This window comes from Lipotes vexillifer, unplaced genomic scaffold (genome assembly GCF_000442215.2).
Source record: "Lipotes vexillifer unplaced genomic scaffold, Lipotes_vexillifer_v1.1 scaffold418, whole genome shotgun sequence".
Lineage (NCBI taxonomy): Eukaryota > Metazoa > Chordata > Mammalia > Artiodactyla > Lipotidae > Lipotes > Lipotes vexillifer.
This window is the reverse complement of record NW_006798629.1, coordinates 5,147,984-5,173,683: the sequence shown is the minus strand read 5'-3', so window position 1 is coordinate 5,173,683 and position 25,700 is coordinate 5,147,984. Positions and strand designations below refer to the sequence as shown.

General features: G+C 41.7%; 1 protein-coding gene across 1 annotated transcript in view; it reads left to right on the top strand.

Annotated features, from left to right (window-relative positions):
• Positions 1-25,700, top strand: part of PLCL2 (phospholipase C like 2) — a 198,318-nt gene that overhangs the window by 163,615 nt on the left and 9,003 nt on the right. The window contains exon 6 of the mRNA XM_007470619.1: positions 4,988-5,097. Within this exon, the coding sequence (XP_007470681.1) occupies positions 4,988-5,097 (110 nt within the window). The remainder of the gene's footprint in view (positions 1-4,987; positions 5,098-25,700) is intronic.

The window sequence follows — 25,700 nt, the reverse complement described above, 5'->3', positions numbered from 1 at the left end:
TTTTTTCTTAGATTCCATATATATGTGTTAGCATACGGTATTTGTTTTTCTCTTTCTGACTTACTTCACTCTGTATGACAGACTCTAGGTCCATCCACCTCACTACAAATAACTCAATTTCATTTCTTTTTATGGCTGAGTAATATTCCATTGTATATATGTGCCACATCTTCTTTATCCATTCATCAAACACATGAAAGAATGCTCAACATCATTAATCATTAGAGAAATGCAAATCAAAACTACAATGAGGTATCATCTCACACCGGTCAGAATGGCCATCATCAAAAAATCTAGAAACAATAAATGCTGCAGAAGGTGTGGAGGAAAGGGAACACCCTTGCACTGTTGGTGGGAATGTAAATTGATACAGCCACTATGGAGAATAGTATGGAGGTTCCTTAAAAAACTAAAGATAGAACTTCCATACGACCCAGCAATCCCACTACTGGGCATATACCCTGAGAAAACCTTAATTCGAAAAGAGTCATGTACCAAAATATTCATTGCAGCTTTATTTACAATAGCCAGGACATGGAACCAAGAGCTCATATTAAGGGCTGGGATTCTTGTTTAGAAATAATGCATTATAGTTGGGAAACCTTAGGCCACTGGGCTCAGACAAACCAATATTCAAGTTTTTCTTTACCATTTCCTCTGGAAAGTTCTGTGGCCTCTTTCCAAGTTTCCTATATAGTAGGTGTAAAGTGCCTGGCAAGTTGTCTTTTGTTTCCCTTGATCATGTCTCTTTGGCCTGGACTTTGCATATCACAGGGGAGCAGTGAAAAGTACAATCATGCTGTATAGATCAAGGTGAGAATCCTTTTACTTCCTTAAAAAATAAAATCTACATATGCTACCTATAAGTGGATTGGCGGAATGTTTGCAAAGATTAGTCTATAAGTTAATAATATGAAAATCTTTTTAAAGAAACAGGTGTGTTATGTAGCAAACCAGACAATGAAATAAATGATAATGGGACTGATGACCACTTTTTTAAATGTGGGGTTTTATATTTTTAACGTAACTTTTCCATTTTTCAACTAATCACCTTTTTGTGCCCTTTTTTTTTTTTTGCGGTACGTGGGCCCCGCACTGTTGTGGCCTCTCCCGTTGAGGAGCACAGGCCCCGGATGCGCGGGCCCAGTGGCCACGGCCCACGGGCCCAGCCGCTCCGCGGCATGTGGGATCCTCCCAAACCAGGGCACGAACCCGCGTCCCCTGCATCGGCAGGCGGACTCCCAACCGCCGCGCCACCAGGGAAGCCCCACTTTGTGCCCATTTTTAAAGAGCTTCATTAATAATACACTTTTCACTTGCCTGTGGACTTTTATTGGGCTATAGATATTTTAAGAGGGGGAGGATAAGGGGGAATTGTCTCACTTTTTCATAGACATGTAGAATATGAGGTTTTTAGACAGCTATACTTGTTTCCTTAAATGTTTCCACATTTCATCATGGGACTTCCCTGGCCGTCCAGTGGTTAGAACTCCGCACTTTCACTGCCAAGGTTGTGGGTTCCATCCCTGGTCAGGGAACTAAGATCCTGCAAGCTGCGTGGTGTGACCAGAAAAAAAAAAAGAGTTTCTCCATTTCATCCTAATCGGTATCATTTTTTATCATCTTGACTGTGTTTCTTCCCTGAGTCCTCAGTCCTTCTCAAGGCAGCCTCTGGCCCTGCGTTCTTCTGAACTTTCTGAGAGCTGCTTTCTTAAAATCTAGGACGGATGCTTGTTTGAGCTCGGAATTCCCGCCTTCGGCTGTTCCGTGCTTGTGTTACCTGCGGGTTCTTAGCTGTTGGTTGGAGTGAAGCCCCGCGGGGCAGTTCCGGTCACTGTCTCATCACCTTAGTGGTCAGATGGTCAGCAAGGCGAGTTAAGCCGACTGCCTCCAGTGGCGAGAGGCTCCCAAGCATACATCTGGGTGGTTGAAAAATCCGCCAATACTATTGTGTCACGTCTTTGTGCCAGTATTGAGATTTGTAATAAGAAAGCGTCTCAAAGAGCCCGCTTCTGGTCTGGCAGCTGTATGGTGTGGTCCCACGGTAATGCCACAACCATTTCCCTTCCCACGGCCCTCGGAGGCCGTACAACTCTATACCTTCTTGTTACACAGAGTTACTGCTTCACCTCTTCTCCTGTGCCTCTTCTCTTTCCCGTGTTCCAGTCTAGACGTCCATCTACGGACCCTCAGTGATGCTTATAAGACCATAATGCTTCCTGACTATCCAAAATAGAAACATTATGAATGTTAACGATTGATGTCCTGAAATCCAGATCGTGCTGAAGTATTAAAACTTAAGACCCATCGGGGTCCTACCATCGGGGCCTCACCTGGCCATGTTCTAGGAAGCGGGTCTGAGTCACCACGGCACACGCCAGGGAGTCTCTCAGACCTGATCAGGGAAAAATTGTGTGTGTGTGTGTGTGTGTGTGTGTGTGTGTGTGTGTGTGTGTGTGTGTGTACTCTAGCAGAAATCCTGGGTTTTAGAACATCATCGCCACCTACTCGTGGTTATTATTTCTTGTCTGTCTATTTTTCCCATCTGTTAAGCCAAGCACATCCAGGCAAGTCAGAACTAGATATGGGGGATGCAGCCCCCCTATGTGAGCCAGGCCACACAGCAGTGCGCTGGAGGGGCTTCAGTGACCAGGTTGGGGTGTCGGCAAAAGAGAGGCTGAATTAAAGGAGAGTGGTCAGTGTAGTAGTTTCCTAGGCAATGTAATGAATTTTACTAATTACTGTTCTTTTTTGAAACCAGGGAGGTTCTTAAGCCTTATTAGCATGACAGGAATTAGGGCCATAGTTCCTATTAGGAGGGGGAAAAATAGAGAAGGAAGACTAGATCAGCAGCTTACTGTATTTATCCTTTGTGTCAACTCTCCTTCACTGTTTAAAGACACTAAGGAGTGCAGTTACTGTCAGGCACGATGTAAAGAGCTGCTCTGAAACGATGTTGCATAGAAAGGGAGTTAGAAATCGGGATGCCCAACTGAACAGTAAAAAAGTACGAAAGAACGCCGGAAATGCCTTGTAAAAATTACAGCTGCTCCAACATTATTTGTAATAGCAAAAGACTGGAGACAATGTCCGTCAGTGAGGACTGGTTAAATAAATGCTGGCTCATCCACACAATGTGGGAGCCTGTGTAGGTGTTAGAAAAAGAGTGAAGAGCTTGGTACACTGGCAGGGGGTGATCTCCACTACGTCGTTACCTGAGGAGGACCACGGTACAGAGCAGTGTGCACGGTATGCTGCTCCTGTGCAGTGTGCACGGTATGCTGCTCCTGTGCAGTGTGCACGGTATGCTGCTCCTGTGCAGTGTGCACGGTATGCTGCTCCTGTGCAGTGTGCACGGTATGCTGCTCCTGTGCAGTGTGCACGGTATGCTGCTCCTGTGCAGTGTGCACGGTATGCTGCTCCTGTGCAGTGTGCACGGTATGCTGCTCCTGTGCAAGAAAGGGAGGATTGTGGATATGTGAACACATTTGCTTAGATTTTCAAGGAGAAACAAGACAATAAAAGATAAATTTAAAACTAAGAAAAATGAAAAAAAACCCACAAAAAACAAAGAAAAATGCGTAGGAGGAGGGAGGGGTCAGAGTAGAGGAGACCAGGAAGAAAGTAAGATTTACCTGAATGCACCCTGATATGTAGTTTGACTTTGGAATCATAAAACAAATTATATCCAAAAAAGCAAAATCACTTCCCACCGCCACATACACAATGGGGGGGGGGGGGAAGGAAACAAATGAAGGGAATTATACTTTGTTAAGTGACATATCCACATAAAGAAAATAGTTATTCTGACAGACCTTAGAACACAATACTTTTTCTGTACATTCTCAATGAGATACTCTAAGGACAAAAAAAATGCAGAGTTTAAATTGTATTTAGTGGTCTTACCATTGGTTATGTTTGTGTGGTTAAGAATTAAGATTGTCTACCTAAGAGAAAAGAAATAAGCATAAGATTTTTTTAAATTATGTAAAATTCCTGTATTAAATTTGAGTTAGAAGTATGAGTAAGATCTTATTCTTCCCTTAAAAAAAATACTCCATGTACCTGAGATCTGTTCAATATAAAGGCCTAGAAAACAGTGGAAACTCAGTAACAATGCGCACTCCTAGCCCCCAGATTGTGGTCTTTAAACACCATTCCCCACTGTAAGAGTCCAGAGGTCCCTGGAGAAATGCCTGGTTCCACGTCTGTGATGAGAAATGTACTTGGTAAGTCTAGAACATCTTGTGCTGGAAAGCAAGGGACATATCAAAGACTAATTAGTGATTTCAGAAGAACCTAGGAACCCACCTGCGGGGTTCCCATTGGCCAGAGATGGGATAAGTGACTGCAGATGAATGTGAAAACTTTCCATGAGTTTTAATGATATTAAACCAGGAAAAGGACTGTCACGCCACTCCTGCCTTCAGGCTATTTTGAATGACGATGGGGAATATGCATTGATTATGTAAATTATTCAGAGTTAGAGTTCTTGGGCTTTCTCCCCATCTGCAGTAGGCTTGGGGTCTGACCTCAGATTGACTTTTACTGGGACCGGAAATACATTGCTTTGCACTCTTTTCATCCCTAATTGCCAACATCGTGTCCTTGGCAGAGCTGAAATCTGCCTCTGAGATTCCAAAGACCTGGATTCTGGTCCAGCTGTTCTGCTGCTCCCTCCACAGCCTCAGTGTCTCTGAACCTGGCTGAGCCTCAGACATCTCATCTCTAACGTAAGAATGAGGACGATCACCTGTGCCCTGCAGCCCTTCCAGTCCACGAGCACACACCTCTAAGACGCCTCCTGCCTCATGGATGCCGTGAATTTGCTGTGCTTCCCCCATTGTTACATTCTTAAATAGGCACCTTATGAAATCTCTGTGGAGATTGGAATCGTTTCAGCTGTACCTAGAAAAAGAAATATTGCCGGCTCATAACCACAGTTTGCGTGGGGAAGTAATATCCTTTGTCTTTCTGTTTCTTTCAGCCATGGAATTCCATGAACACTTGCACAGCATAGGCACCAAGGAAGGTCTGAAGGAACGCAAACTGCAAAAAGCTGTGGAGAGCTTTACCTGGAATATTACCATCTTAAAGGTATTTTCTGAGTTGTTTCTGACGCTGGTGATTTTGCATCCTTGTTCAGCATGTTTCTTCCTGTTAGGATACCATTTCCTGCACTGTACATTACCAGCCACTTGAAGCTATGGCATGGTCACAAAAATCGAACGAGAACTCTGCTTTCTGGAGAGTCTGCTGCGGGCACAGTAGCTGGGCAGCGCAGCTCCGAGGGAGAACAGGGGACTCGAGCGGTTGGCACCTTGTGGATTCTGCCAAGAAGGGAAAGGATCTGCATTTCGTCCTTAAAGCATCGTAAGGTTCACAAATGCCAGTTGCTACATGTGAACTAGAAAAGCATTGATTACAGAGGAATGACTGGGAATTTGAAGATTCCACTTCTTCAGATTTCAATCAATGCTTTAAAGTATAATCACAGCCTTAGTGTCAATATGATCCCAGGGAAAAAGTAGGAAAGAATTGTGTGTGGGGGGGAATAATCAAAAGAAATATGTAAAGGAATTGCTGTTTGAAAAAAATTTCCCTTCAAGGGAGAAACCATCTATATCTGTTTATCTGCTTCCTTCTTTCTTTCTTTTCCTTTCTCTCTGTCCCTCTCTCTCTCCCTCCCTCCCTCCTTCCCTCCTTTCCTTCCATCTTCCTATCTCAGCATGGCCATTAAAAAAATTAACTTTTATTAGTTTTATTATAAAAGGAATATATTTTCGTTATAGAAAATGTCAAAATAGCATAACCGAAGGTAAACGTAGTCCCACCGTCCAGGGTCTTTTGCTGTACGTTCTCCCAGTCTTTTTCTCTATGGTATATATAATATGACATGATTTTAAAACTAATGTTATATATGTGCCTTGGAACTTTTTTTTGCATTTTGTCTCTCTGATCTTTTCTTTATCTCAGTGTTTGGGACCTTGAATAATAATAACACAGAAACATTATTTCATTGTGGGCCTTGGACAGCTCAGTGTAAAATTACTCTCCGGTTCACCCTCCAAACTTTCTTCTCAGTTGAATTCAAAAGACATTTTCACAGCTGCCTCTTCTAATTTCTCTGTTCCCCTTCAAGTTAAAAGATCCATCCTGCATCCCTAATTTTCAAAGTAATATGTACTCATGTAAAAAAAAAAAATGGGGGAAATACATACATGTAGATGATAATAAACTACAATTGAGACCCCCCCCAAAAAAAAAAAAAAAGATCCATCCTGCAGCTGACAACAGTTTTCTGATGTAATTTAATGAAAAGTCACCCTTTCAAAGCAAGCCAGCTTGCACTTTCTCATCTTAAACCCTCACTCATTTTTATAATAAGTCATTTTCCAAACTTCTTCAAATACCTCCCTTCCTACACATGTGCTTTTTTGAATCTCTGGATCTTCTGCTTAGTATTTAACTCTGATCACTTGCAGTTCAGTAAACAGCAGATAGAAAAATTTCCAATGAAGAGGAATTTGGCTTTACAACTTGCCGACTCACTCCCAACCAGAGATGGGGTGAACACTACAAATTTCCTGCAAACCTCAGGGCAAAATTGCATCGTAGTTTATAGCCCCGTGACAGGAACAAATGCTCATTTGGCTTTTATTTTATTATAGGCAAAACAGCCTTAGGGACCAAACTTTTCATCTGGCAGCTATCCTTGCTACTCCATTCTGGTCCAGGAACCAGCAGCCTGGGCGTCACCTGGGAGCTTGTTCCCAATGCAGACTCCCAGGCCCTGCCCCAGGCCTGCTGAGTCAGAATCTGCCTTTTTACAAGATCCCGGGGGATTCTTATGCACATTACAGTTTGAGAAGTACTGGGCTAAGAACCCCTGAAAATGGGAGGCTGGCGCACATATTCATGAAAAACAGCTGACATAAAGTAATGGCTCAGGTTTTAGAAACATGAAATTGAACCAAACAGCTACACTGAGGAAACTATTTTCTTTTGAATGATGTCCAGGAGATAGAATTAGCGCCTCAGACTTATGTACATACGGAAACAAACGTATAGAACAGGGTAACAGATCTTTTTAAAGTTCTCAGGGTGGTATTTGCTGCAGCTGATGTCTGAGTATGGTAGAGCCCAAGCACTGAGTGGGGAAGAGCTGGAGAGGTCTATGTGTCTTTTCTGTACAATAGGAGGGCTTTCTTCATTGCTGCATATTTCACGGGTTTAAACTTCCTTTTGAAGAATCAGTGCCTGTGGAGTTTTAGACATGAGTTTGGGTCTGAGTTGAGCTCCCAGCCTTTTCCTGGCAGGAGGGGTGGGTCCCTTGAGTCCCCTCACCACCTGTTCTTTGCGCAGAGCTTGGAGGAGTCCAGCCCTCCAGGGCCCTGCATGGTATGTAGTTGGCAGCGGGTACCCTCACGGGGGCACAGAGGCTTGGGGAAGGTTCCAGACTTTCCCTCCAGATGTGCTGAGGGAGCCCCGGAGCTGTGAGGCCAGGTGTAAGAATTACCTGGGTGCTTAAAACACAGTCTCCTAAGCCCCACCACAGACCTCCTGGGTCAGCACCTCAGGGGTGGACGCAGGAATCTGGTTGTGTGACACGTTCCTCAGGGGATTCGCAGGCACCCTAAAAAGTTGAGTGCCACCACTCTAGAGTCAGATCAGAAGTGTCTTTCCTTCTGATTCACCCCACTCATGTGAACAACAAGGGAGGTAGGGTGGCCAATCATCGCGGGATGAAGGACTTGCAATGTGAGAGCCGGGGTGATGGGTCACCCCCAGAGCAGGCGCCCGGCCACAAACTCCTTTCGTCCAAGGATGTCCAGCCCAGTTTTCGTGAGTCATTGCTGGCTTTGTTTAATTTTTTCAACTTTAAGAGTTGCTATAAAATACAGAAATGAACGAAGGAGAAATGTCATCTCTGATTCCACATCCAGAATGACCCGCTGTTAACATCTTGGCATATTTACTTCCAGTCATTTTTTTCTTTGAATAAAAATCATTCATTTGTTTTTGTAAATATGTCTTCATTATAAAGAACTTTTTTAATGTATAAAAGATAAGTTTTAAAATGACCCCAGATCCTCCCTCTGAGAAATTATTATTATTAAATGTAAGTGACCTTATTCCAGGAACCTTTTTATATGCATATGGATGGATGGATGGAGATACATGTTTTTGATCCTGAGTCATACTTTTTTCCCGTTTTTCACATCTTTGATATTGGTGTGTATCTTACAATGCATGGCATCTTTGCATTGTAGCCTAGTTAAATTGGAGTGATTTTCTTCCTTAGTGGTGTATAAAATAGTGGTATGTATGTCTCATAAGTACTAGTGTCTCAGTTATTATGAAATAAGGTATATCAATAGGTAGAATCCTACTATAATTTCTCTATTTAATTTTTTTAAGTACTAAGTTGCACTTCACTTAACAGGAAAAAAGCAAACCATAAAGAAACTAAATGAATTGATGAACAATTTTTACCCTAAAGGTTTTTCTTTCCTATAAAATCCCTCTGAGGTTAAGAAAAGAGATTATGAAAAATGTTAATTGGAGTCATTTTGTTGGGTTTTTGAAAGCTATACATTTCAGTTATAAGCTTTGTTGGTTGCCCTTCTGCTAAGAAAGATGAGTTAGCACTTTTTAATATTTCTGGGTGGGGAGTTAGGCATATTGTTATTTTTCCATTATCCAGGTTTAAACATCACCAGTTGGTTCCAGACTGTAGTTCCCATGTTGCTTGCTCTAAGCTCAATATTTAAACTGGCTCGCTCTCACCACCAGTCCAAGAAATCGCCCATGCTTTTCTGTAGCCTGAGGGAATGGTGGAGACGAGAGAAATCTCAGATAGGGTCATAGACAGCCTTTGTTTGGATACTTGGACCCAGCTTTCTCAGAGTTTGTAAATGTCCTGTTCTAGGGTTTCTGCTGCATAACTGGAGAGAGGGTGTAATTCATTCCTGCAGGCTTCTGATTGCTTCTTTAATTCAGAAGCCAGCCCTCAAGACCTCATGCTCATTAGATAGCACCATTCTCTCTTTTCTGATGAGCATTATTGAGGTATAATTTACATAAAATAAAATTCACCAATTTTAACTGCGCAGTTCAATGAATTTTGACAAATGTATATAATCATGCAACCTACCACAGTGATGATAGAGCATCATCCCTAGAAGTTCCCTTGTGCCCCTTTGTAGTAAACTCCCCCACCTTGCTGATCGCTGGTCTGATTGCCATCTCTAGTTTCACCCATTCCAGAATGTCACATAAATGGAATCATGTAGTAATAAACTTTGTGCCTGGCTTCTTGCATTTAGGATAATGCTTTTGAGATTCATCCAAGTTGATGTATGTTTCAGTAAGCTATTCCTTTTAATTGATGAATAGTATTCTATCCTATGGGTGTACCACACTTTGTATGTTCACTAATTGATGGACGTTTGGGTTGCTTCCAGTTTTTACCTATTAAGAATACAGCTGTAATGAACATTCACATTCAAGTCTTTGTGTGAACATATGTTTTTATTTTTCTTGGGTAAATACCCATGAGTGGAATTGCTCATATGGTAAGTGTATGTCAGACTTTATAAGAAATTGCCAACTGCTTTACAAACTGCTTTATGAACTGTTCCATTGTGAATTGCCCCCAGCAGTGTTATGAGAGTTCCAGTTACCCCACACCCTTGTCAATGTTTGTTATTATCAGTTTAGCAAGTCTAATAAGTGTATAGAGTTTGAGCATCTTTTTTGTTGGGGTCTTTTTTTAAAATTTTTTTAAAAAGATCGTGATGGGCCTCAGTGTGGCTTTCTTTATGTTTCTTCTGCCTAGAGTTCTTTGAGGTTTTTCTATATATGGATTTACAGTTTTCATCAAACTTGGAAATTTTTCATCCATAGTTTCTTTAAATTTTTTTCTGTTTTACCCTTTCTCCCCTCTCATTCTGTAACCCCATTTGTACATACGTACTGCTTGATACTATCCTATAAGTCACAGATGCACTGTTCATTTGTTTAGGCCTTTTTGCTGTTTTTTTTTTTTAATAGTTTCTAGTGCTGCAAGCAATGCTAGTCTTCAAGTCTTCTAGTCTTCAAACAATACTGCTGTATGTTCTACAGCGTCTAATCTGCTGTTAATCCTGTCCAGTGGGTTTTTTATTTTGAATTTCCTGCTTCTCTTCTTTGTGCTCATGATATCCTCTCCCTCCTTTTGTGTTCATCATACAATATCCTATTGTATATTTACAATAGCTGTTGTAGCCCTCCCTCCCTCTCCACCACTACCCTTGCAGCCGCTTTGCCTCCCTGAGCTCCAAAGAGGGGCTGCTGGGCTCTGTTTGGGAAGCTCTCCAGGCAATGAGCTGGACCTTTGTCCATACCCCTTCTCCCAGGGCTCCCTGTCTTACACTATCTGAAAATCGTTGCTTTATATATTGTGTCCAGACTTCTAGTTGTGTGTCAGCCCCATTCCTGACTTTTCTATCTCACCTCTTTCTTCCCACCCCCGTCCCATCATCTCTTCTTCTCCATCAAACAGAAGTAAAAGGAGAAAGACACTCAGTTTATATCTCTCCAGGTTGGTGGGCAGTTAGAATTTTCAGAACCTAAATGGGAAAAGAATTTGAAAAAGAATAGATATATGTATATGTATAACTGAATCACTTTGCTGTACACGTGAAACTAACACAGCATTGTAAATCAACTGTACTCCAATATAAAATAAAAAATTTAAAAAAATTCATTGCAGAACTTCCTTCCCATATTCCTGATGAAATGAGCAAAAAGAGTAAAACTGGCAAACACACACACGCACAAATACACAAACACAAGCAGCCGCCCCGCAAAGAAAAGGATATAACATAGTTGAATAAACTTCTAAAACTCACAGAATTCATACTGGCAGTTCATAAAAATCCTGAACATTGGGGTACATGTATCCTCTTGAACCATGATTTTCTCCAGATATATGCCCAGGAGTGGGATTGCTTAATCATATGGTAGCTCTGTTTTTAGTTTCTTAAGGAACCTCCATACTCTTCTCCAGAGTGGCTGTACCAATTTATATTCCCACCAGCCCTGTAGGAGGGTTCCCTTTTCTCCAGCCCTGTAGGAGGGTTCCCTTTTCTCCACATCCTCTCCAACATTTATTGTTTGTAGACTTTTTTTTAAAATAAATTTATTTATTTTATTTACTTATTTTTGGCTGCGTTGCGTCTTCGTTGCTGCGCGTGGGCTTTCTCTAGTTGCGGCGAGCAGGGGCTCCTCTTCGTTGTGGTGCGTGGGCTTCTCATTGCGGTGGCTTCTCTTGTTGCAGAGCACGGGCTCTAGGTGCATGGGCTTCAGTAGCTTTGGCACGTGGGCTCAGTAGTTGTGGCACACGGGCTTAGTTGCTCCGCGGCATGTGGGATCTTCCCGGAGCAGGGCTCGAACCCATGTCCCCTACATTGGAAGGTGGAGTCTTAACCAGTGTGCCACCAGGGAAGTTCCCTGTTTGTAGACTTTTTGATGATGGCCATTCTGACTGGTGTGAGGTGATACCTCACTGTAGTTCTGATTTGCATTTCTCTAAAGATTAAAAATGTTGAGCATCTTTTCATGTGCCTCTTGGCCACCTCTATGTCTTCTTTGGAGAAATGTCTATTTAGGTCTTCTGCCCATTTTTTGATTGGGTTACTTTTTTGTTTGTTTGTTTTTTGATATTGAGCTGCATGAGCTGCTTGTAAATTTTGGAAATTAAGCCCTTGTCAGTTGCATTGTTTGCAAATATTTTCTCCCATTCCGTAGTTGTCTTTTTTTTTTTTTTTTTCATTTTCTTTGCTGTGCGAAACCTTTTGAGTTTAATCAGTTCTCATTTGTTTATTTTTCTTTTTATTTCCATTACTCTAGAAGACAGATCAAAAAAGATATTGCTGCAGTTTATGTCCAAGAGTGTTGTGCCTATGTTTTTCTCTAAGGGTTTTACAGTATCTGGTCTTACATTTAGGTCTTTAACCCATTTTGAGTTTATTTTTGTGTATAGTGTTAAAGAATATTCTAACTTTATTCTTTCACATGTAGCTGTCCAGTTTTCTCAGCACCACGTATTGAAGAGACTATCTTTTCTCCACTGTATATTCTTGCCTCCTTCATCATAGATTAGGTGACCATAAGTGCATGGATTTATCTGTGGACTTTCTGTCCTGTTCCATTGATCTGTATTTCTGTTGTTGTGCCAGTACCATACTGTTTTGATCACTGTAGCTTTGCAGTATAGTCTGACGTCAGGGAGCCTGATACCGCCAGCTCCGCTTTTCTTTCTCAAGAGTGCTTTGGCTATTCGGGATCTTTTGTGTCTCCATACAAATTAAAAAAAATTTTTTTGTTCTAGTTCTGTGAAAAATGCCATTGGTAATTTGACAGGGATTGCATTGAATCTGTAGATTGCCTTGGGTAGTATAGTCATTTTGGCGATATTGATTCTTCCAATCCAAGAACATGGTATATCTTTCCATCTGGTTGTGTCATCTTCGATTTCTTTCCTCAGTGTCTTATAGTTTTCAGAGTACAGGTCTTTTGCCTCCTTAGATAGGTTTATCCCTAGGTATTTTATTCTTTTTGATGTGACAGTAAATGGGACTGTTTCCTTAATTTCTCTTGTGATCTTTTGTTGTTAGTGTATAGAAATGCAATAGTTTTCTGTGTATTAATTTTGTATCCTGCAACTTTACCGAATTCATTGATGACCTCTAGTAGTTTTCTGGTAGCATCTTTAGGATTTTTTATGTACAGTATCATGTCATCTGCAAATAGTGACAGTTTAACTTCTTTTCCACTTTGGATTCCTTTTATTTCTTTTTCTTCTCTGCTTGCTGTGGCTAGAACTTCCAAAACTATGTTGAATAAAAGTGGTGAGAGTGGACATCCTTGTCTTGTTCCTGATCTTAGAGGAAATGCATCCAGGTTTTCACCATTAAGTATGATGTTAGCTGTAGGTTTGTCATATATGGCCTTAATCATGTTGAGGTAGGTTCTCTCTGTGCCCACTTTCTGGAGAGTTTTTATCATAAATGGGTATTGAATTTTGTCAAAAGCTTTTTCTGCATCTATTGAGATGATCGTATGGATTTTATTCTTCAATTTGTTAATGTGGTGTATCACACTGATTGATTTGTGGATATTGAAGAATCCTTGCATCTTGGGATAAATCCCACTTGATCATGGTGTATGATTCTTTTAGTGTATTGTTGGATTCGGTTTGCTAGTATTTTGTTGAGGATTTTTGTGTCCATGTTCTTCAGTGATGCTGGCCTGTAATTTACTTTTTTTGTAGTATCTTTGTCTGGTTTTGGAATCAGTGTGATGGTGGCCTATAGAATGAGCTTGGGAGTGTTCCTTCCTCTGCAATTTTTTGGAATAGTTTGAAAGGATAGGTGTTAACTCTTCTCTAAATGTTTGATAGAATTCACCTGTGAAGCCATCTGGTCCTGGACTTTTGTTTGTTGGGAGTTTTTTAAATCACAGTTTCAATTTCAGTACTTATGATTGGTCTGCTCATATTTGCTATTTCTTCCTGGTTCAGTCTTGGAAGATTGTACCTTGCTAATAATAAGCATTTGTCCATTTCTTCGTGGTTGTCATATAGTTGTGTGTAGTAGTCTCTTATGATCCTTTGTATTTCTGTGGTGTCAGTTGTAACTTCTTTTTCACTCCTAATTTTATTGATTTGAGTCCTCCTGCTTTTTTTCTTCATGAATCTGGCTAAAGGTTTGTCAGTTTTGTTTATCTTTTCAAAGAATCAGCTTTTAGTTTCATTGACCTTATCTATTGATTTCTTCCTCTCTATTTCATTCATTTCTGCTCTGATCTTTATGGTTTCTTTCCTTCTGCTAACTTTGGGTTTTGTTTGTTCTTCTTTCTCTAGTTGCATTAGTTGTAAAGTTAGGTTGTTTATTTGAGATTATTATGTTTCCTGAAGTAAGATTGTATGGCTATAAAGTTCCCTCTTAGAACTGATTTTGCTGCATCCCATAAGGTTTTGGAACATCATGCTTTCGTTTTCGTTTGTCTCTCGGTATTTTTTTATTTCCTCTGATTTCTTCAGTGATCCACTGGTTGTTTATTATTGATAGCATATTGTTTAGCCTCTACGTGTTTGTGTTTTTTACAGGCATTTTCTTGTAGTTGATTTCTAATCTCGTAGTGTTGTGGTTGGAAAATATGCTTGATGTGATTTCAATTTTTTTAATTTACTGAGGCTGGCTTTGTGGCCCAGCATGTGATCAATCCTGGAGAATGTTCCATGTGTACTTGAAAGGAATATATACTCTGTTACTTTTGGATAATGCACTAAAAATAGCAATTAAGTCCATCTGGTCTAATGTGTCATTTAAGACCTGTGTTTCCTTATTGATTTTCTGTCTGATGATCTGTCCACTGATGAAAGTGGGTTGTTAAAGTCCCCTACTACTATTGTGTTACTGTTAATTTTTCCTTTTACGGCTGTTAGCATTTGCCTTATATGTTGAGGTGCTTCTGCATTGGGTGCATATATATTTACAATTCTTCCCTATTCCTGTTGGATTGATCCCTTCATCATTATGCAGTGTCCTCCTTTGTTTCTTGTAACAGTCTTTATTTTAAAGTCTATTTTTGTCTGATATGAATATTGCTACTGCAGCTTTCTTTTGATTTCCATTTGCATGGAATTCCTTTTCTGATCACCTCACTTTCAGTCTGTATGTGTCCCTAGGTCTGATGTGGGTCTCTTGTAGACAGCATATATATGGGTCTTGTTTTTGTATCCATTCAGCAAGTCTGTGTCTTTTGGTTGGAGCATTTAATCCGTTTACATTTAAGGTAATTATCGATATGTATGTTCTTATCATCATTTTGTTAATTGTTTTGGATTTGTTTTTGTAGGTCTTTTTTCTGCCTGTCCTCTTTTGTTCTCTTCTCTTGTGATTTGATGACTAATTTTAGTGTTGTGTTCGGATTCCTTTTTCATTTTTGTGTATCTATTGTAGATTTTCAGTTTGCAGTTCCCATGAGGTTTTGATATAGCAGTCTATATATAAACAAGATTGTTTTAAGTTGCTGGTCTTTTAATTTCAAATGCATTTCCAGTATCCTGGATTTGTACTCTCCTCTTCTCACAGTTGCTGGTTTTGATATTTGTGTGTGGATGATTTCCTACCTTTACTGTATGTTTGCCTTTACTGGTGAGCTTTTCTATAAATAATTTTCTTGTTTCTAGTTGTGGCCTTTTCTTTTCTACCTAGAGACGTTCCTGTAGCATTTTTTGCAAATCTGGTCTGGTGGTGCTGAATTCTCTTAGCTTTTGCTTGTCTGTAAAGATTTTGATTTCTCCATTGAATCTGAATGAGAGCCTTGCTGGGTAGAGTTTTCTTGGTTGTAGGTTCTTACCGTTCATCACTTTAAATATGTTGTGCCACTCCCTTCTGGCCTGCAGAGTTTCTGCTGAAAAATCAGCTGATAACCTTATGGGAATTCCCTTGTTGCTTTTAGTCAGTTTGATTACTATGTGTCTTGGCATGTTCCTCCTTGAGTTTATCCTGCCTGGGACTCTCTGCACTCCCTGGACTTGGGTGTCTGTTTCCTTTCCCATGTTAAGGAAGTTTTCAGCTGTTATCTCTTCAGATATTTTCTCAGGTTCTTTCTCTCTCTTCTTCTGGCGTCCCCATAATGTGAATGTTGTCATAAAGTTCTCTTAGACTATCCTCATTTCTTTTCATTGTTTTCTCTTTATTTGGTTCCACAGCAGTGATTACCATTCTGTCTTCCAGCTCAGTTATCCATTCTTCTGCCTCAGTTATTCTGTTATTGATTCCTTCTATTTTTCATTTCAGTTATTGTATTGTTCATCTGTTTGTTCTTTAGATCTTCTAGCTCTTTGTTAAACATTTCTTGTACCTTCTCGATCCTCACCTCCTTTCTTTTTCCGAGATCTTGGATCATCTTTACTATCATTACTCTGAACTCTTTTTTGGGTAGGTTGCCTATCTCCACTTCACTTAGTTGTTCTTCTGGGGTTTTAATCTTGTTCCTTCATCTGGGACATATTCCTCTGCTGTCTCATTTTATCTAACTTTCTGTGATTGCGGTTTCCGTTCTGCAGGCTGCAGGGTTGTAGTTCTTGCTTCTGCTGTCTGCCCACTGGTGGATGAAGCTGGTCTAAGAGGCTTGTGCAGGCTTCCTGGTGGGAGGGGCTGGTTCCTGCCCACTGGTGGGTGGAGCTGGGTATTGCCCCTCTGGTGAGCAGGGCTGTGTCAAGGGGTGTGTTTAGCGGGCAGCTGTGGGTTTGGAAAGACTTTAGGCAGCCTGTCTGCTGATGGGTAGGGCTGTGTTCCCGCCCTGTTGTTTGGCCTGAGGTGTCCCAGCACTGGAGCCTACAGGCTGTTGGGTGGAGCCAGGTCTTGGTGAGAAAATGGCTCACAGCATTGAGTACTCCCCAGAAGTACCACCATCAGTTACCTTTTTCCCTGCAGTGAGCCACAGCCACCCCCTGACCTGAGCAGGAGATCCTCCAATACCAGCACGTAGGTCTGGTCCAAGCTCCCATGAGAACACTGCTTTTTCCTCTGGGTCCTGGTGCACACGAGACCTTGTGTGCACCCTCCAAGAGTGGAGTCTCTGTTTCTCCCAGTCCTGTGGAGCTCCTGCGATCAAACCCTGCTGGCTTCAAAGCCAGATGCTCTGGTAGATCCTCATCCTGATGCCAGACCTCCAGGCTGGGGAGCCTCACGTGGGGCTCAGATATTTCACTCCTGTGAGAGAACCTCTGTGATATAATTATTTTCCAGTTTGTGGGTCGCCCACCTGGCAGGTATGTGAGATGATTTTATTGTGATTGTGCCCTTCCTACCATCTCATTGTGGTTTCTTCTTTGCTTTGGGGAAGTGGAGCCACCTTTTAGTGGACAGTGCAGCATGCCTGGATGGGGGCAGAAGGCATTGTGGTGGCCATATTTGCAGTGGCAGAATCTGTGAATGAAGCCGTTTCCCTTAAATGGGTGTGGGAGACTTTGTGAGGCTTGTCCTTACAGGATGATAGAGTCATAAGATCCCACTTCTTGTGCTCCCACTACATTGCCAGCCTCCTCCACCATCATGTAATTGTGTTCTGTCGTACAGTATATAGCATCTTACATGTCTGTGACTTCTACCCACTGATTACACTGATGCCCTCAAAGCAGCACAGACATACCCTATTCCTTCTCCTTCAGCATCCCTGCGAATACTTGGGCACTGTTGTATCTTCTCTAAAACCCCCGAGATTCAGGATGAGGTGGCTTCTGGCCCCTTCCCCATTGGGTCCCTTCATTTTCTGAAGGCTCTGGCTGGTCAGTGCCTTGTCAGTACTTGTCAGTGTCATAAGATGGGACAACCAGGATTACCCCCACACTTCAAATGCCTGGCGGGATAACCCTCCCTGAATGAGACTTGGTGGTCTGATTTTGCCCAAGTCTGAAAACTATCTTACTATTAATATAGGCCAAAATTATGTTGGATTTTATAGCACCTGTGTCCTATCATGGACTTAAATGAAGCTTATTACAACCCTAGATGAGTTCCAGAACTGCTGCCAAGCAAGCGCTCCCTATACTGTGTCACTCCACCCTCAGAGAAAAACTAGAGATTAAACCCTGAAAGTAATTAGAGATTTGTTCTCTTTAGGAACATAAGACTTCTGCCAAAAATAAATAATTAAACTGGATAGTTTTTGCACCTGTTAAGGCATTAATCTTTCAAAATTTTATGTATGTAATTGAAAAATAGTTGATTACAATGTTGAGTTAATTCCTACTGTACAGCAAAGTGATTCAGTTATACATATATATGTACACACACACATTCTTTTTTATATTCTTTTCCAATATGGTTTATCACAGGATATTGAATATAATTCTCTGTGCTATAGAGTAGGACCTTGTTGTTTACCCACTCTGTATATAATAGTTGGCATCTGCTAATCCCAAACTCCCAATCCATCCCTCCCCTACCCTCCTTCCCCCTTAGCCACCACAAGTCTGTTCTCTATGTCTGTGAGTCTGTTTCTGTTTTGTAGATAAGTTCATTTGTGTCCTATTTTAGATTCTACATATAAATGATATCATATGGTGTTTGCCTTTCTCTTTCTGACTTACTTCACTTAGTATGATAATCTCTAAGTCATGCATGAGCTGCAAATGACATTATTTCATTCTTTTTTATGGCTGCATAGCATAGTACATTTTATATATGCACTACATCTTCTTTATCCATTCATCTGTCGATGGACATTTAGGTTGTTTTCATGTCTTGGTTATTGTGAATAGTGCTGCTGTGAACCTAGGGATGTATGTATCTTTTTGAATTATAGTTTTGTCCTGATATATGCCCAGGAGCAGGATTGCTGGATCATATGGCAGTTCTATTTTTAAATTTTTGAGGAAACTCCATACTGTTTTCCACAGTAGCTGCACCAACTTACCTTCCCACCAACAGTGTAGGAGGGTTCCCTTTTCTCTACACCCTCTCTAGCATTTGTTATTTGTAGACATTTTAAAGATGGCCATTCTGCCTGGTGTGAGGTGATACCTCATTGTAGTTTTGATTTGCATTTCTATAGTAATTAGCGATGTTGAGCATCTTTTCTTGTGCCTGTTGGCCCTCTGTATATCATCTGGAGAAATGTCTATTTAGGTTTTCTGCCCATTTTTTAGTTGGGTTGTTTGTTTTTTTGTTTGCTTGTTTTTTTTTTTTTTTTTGCGGTACGCGGGCCTCTCACCGTTGTGGCCTCTCCCGTTGTGGAGCAACAGGCTCCGGACACGCAGGCTCAGCGGCCATGGCTCCTAGGCACAGCCGCTCCGCGGCATGTGGGATCTTCCCGGACCGGGGCACGAACCCGTGTCCCCTGCATCGGCAGGCGGACTCTCAAACACTGCGCCACCAGGGAAGTCCTGTTTGTTTTTTTTGTTGTTGAGTTGTATGAGCTGTTTGTATATTTTGGAAATTAAGCCCTTGTCAGTTGCATCATTTGCAAATATCTTATCCCAGTCTGTAGCTTGTCTTTTCATTTTGCTTATGGTTTCCTTTTCTGTACAGAAGCTTGTAAGTTTGATTAGTTCCCATTTGTTTATTTTTGCTTTTATTTCTATTACCTTGGGAGACTGCCCTAAGAAAACATTGGTGTGATTTATGTCCGAGAATGTTTTGCCAATGTTCTTTCGTAAGAGTTTTATGGTGTCATATCTTACATTCAAGTCTTTAAGCCATTTTGAGTTTATTTTTGTGTATGGTGTGAGGATGTGTTTTAACTTAATTGCTTTACATGCAGTGGTTCAACTTTCCCAGCACCACTTGCTGAAAAGACTGTCCTCCATTGTATATTCTTGCCTCCTTTGTTCAAGATTAATTGACCGTATGTGTGGGGGTTTATTTCTGGGGGTTTGTGTTCTGTTCCATTGATCCAAATGTCTGTTTTTGTGCCATTACCATGCTTTTTTGATTACTGTAGCTTTGTATTATTTTCTGAAGTCTGGGAGGGTCACTCCTTCTGCTTTTTCTTTGTCCTCATGATTGCTTTGGCAATTCTGCGTTTTTTATTGTTTCATATAAATTTTAGGCTTATATGTTCTAGTTCTGATAGGGATCACATTAAATCTGTAGATTGCTTTGGATAGTATGGCCATTTAAGCAATATTAATTCTTCTAATCTAAGAGCATGGCTATCTTTCCATTTCTTTGAATCATCTTTAGTTTCCTTTATTAATGATTTATAGTTCTCAGCATATAAGTGTTTCAACTCCTTGGTGAGGTTTATTCCTAAGTATTTTATTTATACCTTTTTTGATGTGTTTTTGAAAGGGATTGTTTACATTCCCTTTCTGATATTTCATTGTTAGTGTAAAGAAATGCAACCGATTTATGTATGTTATCCTAGTAGTATCCTGCTACTCTGCTGAATTTGTTTATCAGTTCTAGTAGTTTTTGTGTGGAGTCTTTAGGGTTTTCTGTATAGAGTATCATGTCATCTGCATATAATGACAATTTTATCTCTTCCCTTCCAATTTGGATACCTTTTATTTCTGTTTCTTGTCTGATTGCTGTGGCTAGGACTTCCAGTACTATGTTGAATAGAAGTGGTGAGGGTGGGCATCCTTGTCTTGTTCCAGATTTTAGCGGGAAGGCTTTCAGCTTTTCACCATTGAGTATTATACTGGATGTGGGTTTGTCATAAATAGCTTTTATTATGTTGAGCTGCATTCCCTCTACACCCACTTTGGTAAGAGTTTCTGTCATGAATGGATGTTGAATTTTATCAAAAAAATTTTTTTGCATCATTGAGATGATCATGTGGTTTTTGTCTTTTCTTTTGTTGGTGTGGTGTATCACATTGATTGATTTGTGTATGTTGAACCATCCTTGTGAACTTAGGATGAATCCAACTTGGTCATGGTGTATGATCTTTTTTATGTGTTGTTGGATTCAGTTTGCTAATACTTTGAGAATTTTTGCATCTATATTTTTCAAAGGAACTGGCCTGTAATTTTCTTTTTTTGTGGTGTCCTTCTCTGGTTTTGGTATCAGGGTGATGGTGGCTTCATAGAATGTCTTTGGGAGTATTCCTTCCTCTTCAGTCTTTTGGAAGAGTTTGAGGAGAATTGGAATAAGTTCTTCTTTGTATGTTTCGTAGAATTTGCCTGTGAAGCCATCTGGTCCTGGACTTTTGTTTGTAGGGAGTTTTTTAAATTAATGGTTCTATTTCAGTTCTAGTGATTGGTCTATTCAGGTTTTCAATTTCTTCTTGATCCACTTTTGGTTGGCTGCGTGTTTCTAGAGACTTTTCCATTTCTTCTGGGTTGTTGAATTTGCTGGCATATAATTTTCATAGTATTCTCTTAATGGTTTTTTGTATTTCTGCGGTACTGGTTGTTTCTTCTCCTTTTTCAAATCTTATTTTGTTTATTTGGGTCCTCTCTCTTCTCTTCTTGATGAGCCTGGTGAGAGGTTTTTGTTTGTTTGTTTTAATTTATTTATTTTTGGCTGCATTGGGTCTCCATTGCTGCGCACAGGCTTTCTCTAGTTGTGGCGAGTGCAGGCTTCTCTTGTTGTGGAGCATGGGCTCAAGGCACGTGGGCTTCAGTAGTTGTGGCACACGGGCTCATAGTTGTGGCTCGTGGGGTCTAGAGCGCGGGTTCGGTAGTTGTGGTGCACAGACTTAGTTGCTCCGCGGCACGTGGGATTTCCCAGACCAGGGCTCAAACCTGTGTCCCCTGCATTGGCAGGTGGACTCTTAACCAGTGTGCTACCAGGGAAGTCCTGAGAGGTTTGTGGTAAGACAGTCTTGTTTTGTTTTTACCTGAGGTGCAGACTTACCTGGAAGACCTGAAGACTAACATTTGTTTCTGAAAATTACTTTTATAGTCTGTGTCCCACTCCTTTCCTTTACTGATGCTAATATCCTTTAGTTACTTCTTCTATTATAGGTGATCTATTATGTTGCCTGTTTTCCTAAAAAGCTCTAATTGACTAAGAGCCATTTCTCTATTTAGTGTGTGAAAACTCCTCAGAGTGGCTCAGAAAATCAAACTACAGTAGCATTTGTCACTAGGCAGGCTGTCCTTTCTGACCCATTTAAAACACAGTAAAACCTCAGGCATTTGGATCCCACTGATGTGGAATGTGTGATTACTCAGCTAATGTTTCATTATGCAAAGGTGTGCTTGCAAGATTAATGGTGCGAGGAAAGTGCTTACATGGGCTCCATTTTTACTAGTGTCTTCAGAAGCCTTCCCGCTCCCCATCCTGACCCTGCTCATCTCCCATCCCCTTGCTCCCACCCCCTCTCCAGCCCTGGTCCTCTACCTGGAATCTCTTGACCTCCTCCTTTTGTGCTTGGCTGGGCTCACCTCTGCTGTCTGGAGACCCTGCTGGCTGCTCCCGAGACCCTCACCCCACTTCTGTGCAGGCGGGCACCTCTCCCTTCCTGGGTCAGGTCTGTAACAGGGAGGGTGGTCACAGTCAGAACTCAGAGGGCTTTGTGACATAGAAGCCAGGCCCCTACAGTGAGGCCCCAAAGGCATCATCTGCAGGAGCTGTGGAGTCACAAGTGGAAAACAGTGTCCTCTGCAGCTCCTAGACCTGCTGGAATCCTCTCCTGCCTTCCACTGAGGCTCAGCTCAGACCCTACACCATCTCCCTAGGGCTGCCTGGGGGGCCCCACCTTCCATCAGTGTTGAACGAAACGTAAAGTTGTTTCTCAGGAGAAAGGCAGAGGTTAGGAGCTGCGTCCCCAGGTCCCCTTGCTGTTCCTTACGCTCTCAGACCCTCTCATGAACCTCTAAGTGCTGAGGTGGGAGTCAGGGGAGGGAGGGAAGCCTCCCTGCCACAGTGATGTGAGTTTGTTTTCAGTTCACATTGACTCCCTTCATACACGTGAAGCAACGTGAGGGGGGTGGGCACACAACAGAAAAAATAGTGAAACATCTAAAACATATCTTTTCCTGTGGAAAAGCTCGTGCCACCATCCCTGTTGCTCTAGCTTTAGGTGACGATGATTGGGGGATCTTTTTTGAGTGGAAGGTTTATTGAGACCTCAGTGGGATGAAGGCCTGATGAGCCATGGCGGGAGGGCTTCCTGACTCTGGTTAATTCATCAGCTACCCCCCAGGACCCCTCGCAGGGCACTGTCAGAGTGTGGTAGGTGGCGGTTTAGAACCAGTAGTAGAGATTCCCATTCATTCTGTTGCCCACTCTTTTGTCACTCAACAAAAACTGGACATCTAGATTTCTGCTCCTGTATTTAATCACAGGAAGAGTGCATTTTCTGCATCAGTGGTGAGGTGCTGAGTACACTTAAAATGTCATCACCGTTCCATTCTGCTGGCTTTAAAGTGTCACATGTAACATGCAGGGGCTCAACTCCCTATAATTTGGGCCCCTGGTTTAGTTTATCCAGAAAGAAAACAAAACACACACAGAAAGTTGTGTGTGTTTAAGTATAATTTGCCATGTAGACTCTGCCTTGGGTGAGGCCATTGTTCTCTCCAAATTGTATCCTCATCTACACAATGGGGATGGTAATCGCACCCGTCTTGCAGAATTGAGAGACTGTCGTGAGAATAATCTTTGTAAAGGGCTTAATTCAGTGTCTGGCACACAGCAGTCACTCAATAAATGGTGACTATTGTTCCCAGTAGGCTTTGCTGGTGTACATTCCTACATGCCTAATTTGACATATCATAGGCTCTGTGGTTTCAAATTTTGGACTCTAATCACACTTGGAGTCCTTCTGTTTGAATCTGAGTGGTGGCTGTAAGAGTTAGAACATATTAGTTTCCATGGCCCTCTTAAAGGAGGTTTATGCCTTTGGCCTGTGATCCTGAACACTCATGAAGTACTGAATTGAAGTGTATTCAGTTTGTATATGAGTCTTGCATCACCCAGAATAGTGACTAACCACAAAATATTTACTAAAAAGTACTCTGTTTGTAACCACATACTATTAATATTCCAGTTAAATAACAGTGAAGAAGCTGTAACTTCCTGTCAACCTGGCTTTTGTTTTCCGGCCATGAGATTGTGTTAAGGTTTTAAAAGTTCAATTCTTGGCTTTTGGTTGCAGAAAGCGCTCGGGGGAGATGGCAGAGGAACCCTAGACCAGCATGTGTCAACTCAGAGTGGTGCTGAGGGGACCTGCAGCTCGTGGAGACTTGTGGGGTGACGGGAAGATAACTTGATAAACAGCTTGCATATCAAGCTGCTGAGCAAGGCCCAGCCTGCAGTGGGTGTGAGGCCCACTGGGGGTGACAGTCTATCTTGGTCTTGGCCTGGAACCACTTTTCATTTAGCCCAGAGTCAGTGTCACCTTGTGGGGGAGCAGAGGTGTTAGTGCTAGCAAATGCAAGTTTGTGTGCCCAACGCACAGTGAGGCCAAACAGTACCAAAACATCGGAGTTCGGTGCAGAGAAAGGTTTATTGCAGGGAGATGGGTGGCTCATACCCGCAAAACCCTGAACTCCCCAAAGGGATTCAGCAAAGCATATTTAAAGGCCAGGTGAGGGAAGGGGGTCACAGGGTACGTGACCAGCTCCTGCACAATTCTCTGATTGGTTGATGGTGAAGTAACAGGGCAGTGTCACAGGGGTCAACATTGTCAGTCCTTAGGCTCCAGGAGGCCTGAGGGCTACCTGTTCATGGTCATCAAGTAGTTAACATCTTCCATTTGGTGGGGGACGTGGGGTTTCAAATCTGTGAAACAACTCAGGAAATGTGCACCAGATACTGTTTTCTAGGTACTTCAGAGAGGAGCTAAAGCAGAGGAGATGGAGGAAGGGCCTGCCCTGGGAAGACCACATAGGGTCCTGCTCGGTTACAATTCCCCCCTTTTCTTTGATACTTCTCAATCCTGAGGAGAACAGGTGTTGGACAAGAAAAGTAATAAAGTTTCAGTTAAGGAGGTTAATCATAAACTTGACAGAGGAACCCACCGGGTCCTGTCACCAGCAGACACTGCTTTGAGAGTCAGTCTGACGCAGCTCAGAAAATTCAAGTTCTTGGCAATAAAGGAGTGTGTTCGAACTCACATCCACAATGGCCACCCAATTTTACCTTGGATGTCTGAACCACAGCTATTCCATTTTGACTTTCAAATGCATTTTTCTCCTTAATGGCCAAAGCAGATGTCACTGTTTATGATTTTAGTGCTTTTCTAGACATGAAGAGATGCGAGAACTTGGGTCATAAAATCTTTTCCTGAAAGTATCTAACTATCTGAAGGTCTGTTCTGTCAGCTTTTCTCAGAGCACTAAGTGGATCTCCACCCTGACCTCCTTTCAGGGGGTGTTGAAGGTCAGTGACTGGAGTGGCTTGTGACTTAATCCTTGTAGAGGCAGATGGCAAGTGCCAATTTTTAGTTGGCAGTGCTCCCTCATGGTCATACATTCGAACATGATTTGGGAAGCGTTTCATGATCATTTCATGCCATAATGTTAGGAATACCCATTAGTAGTTCAGGCGAGGATTTCATTGATAGGCCACTCAATGTGCTATTACTGGACTAGGCCTTATTAACAGTAGTCAGAAGTCTGTGGACCACCTGTTTTACTACTCTGTTATGGTCTAGGAAAAAATTCCTTCTTGTTGCTTCTTCCTATGTCTAGAGTTGCACTACTACAATCATTGATCTTATATAGAACTTTATATCTGGTCAGCTGTTTCAAGTCGCCTAGTCATCATTATTTTATCGGAGGCTCTTGTATTTGGTAATACAAGAAACAACAATTCTGTAAAACAGGCAATATACAAATAATATAGCTGGTAGTATTAGTAAGGTCATAAGTTGGTGCAAATATCTCCTGGTTTCAGCCAGACTCCAGGAGGGGATGTGTTACTTTCTTCTTTCCTGCAGCCATTCACAGGTGGACTGGGTCAGGATGTTTCCTGTGAGCTGAACAAAGGTATTTTAGTTTAACATTCGTTCATGGGGACAGTGTTCCCTGAGATGGACCATTATGTATACTTTAAGCGATAGGCAACATCCCTTTAGTGATTAACTTGTAGCAAAAGCAGTAGAATACAAAGATTAAAGTAAAAGAAACGGATCTAATATGGAGTCAGATTTGTTATTCCCTATTACAATTCCCCACTTCAGTGTCCAATTCCACAATCCTGTGGGAAAGGGGTGACGACCGCTCTGGCTACTTCCTGCTG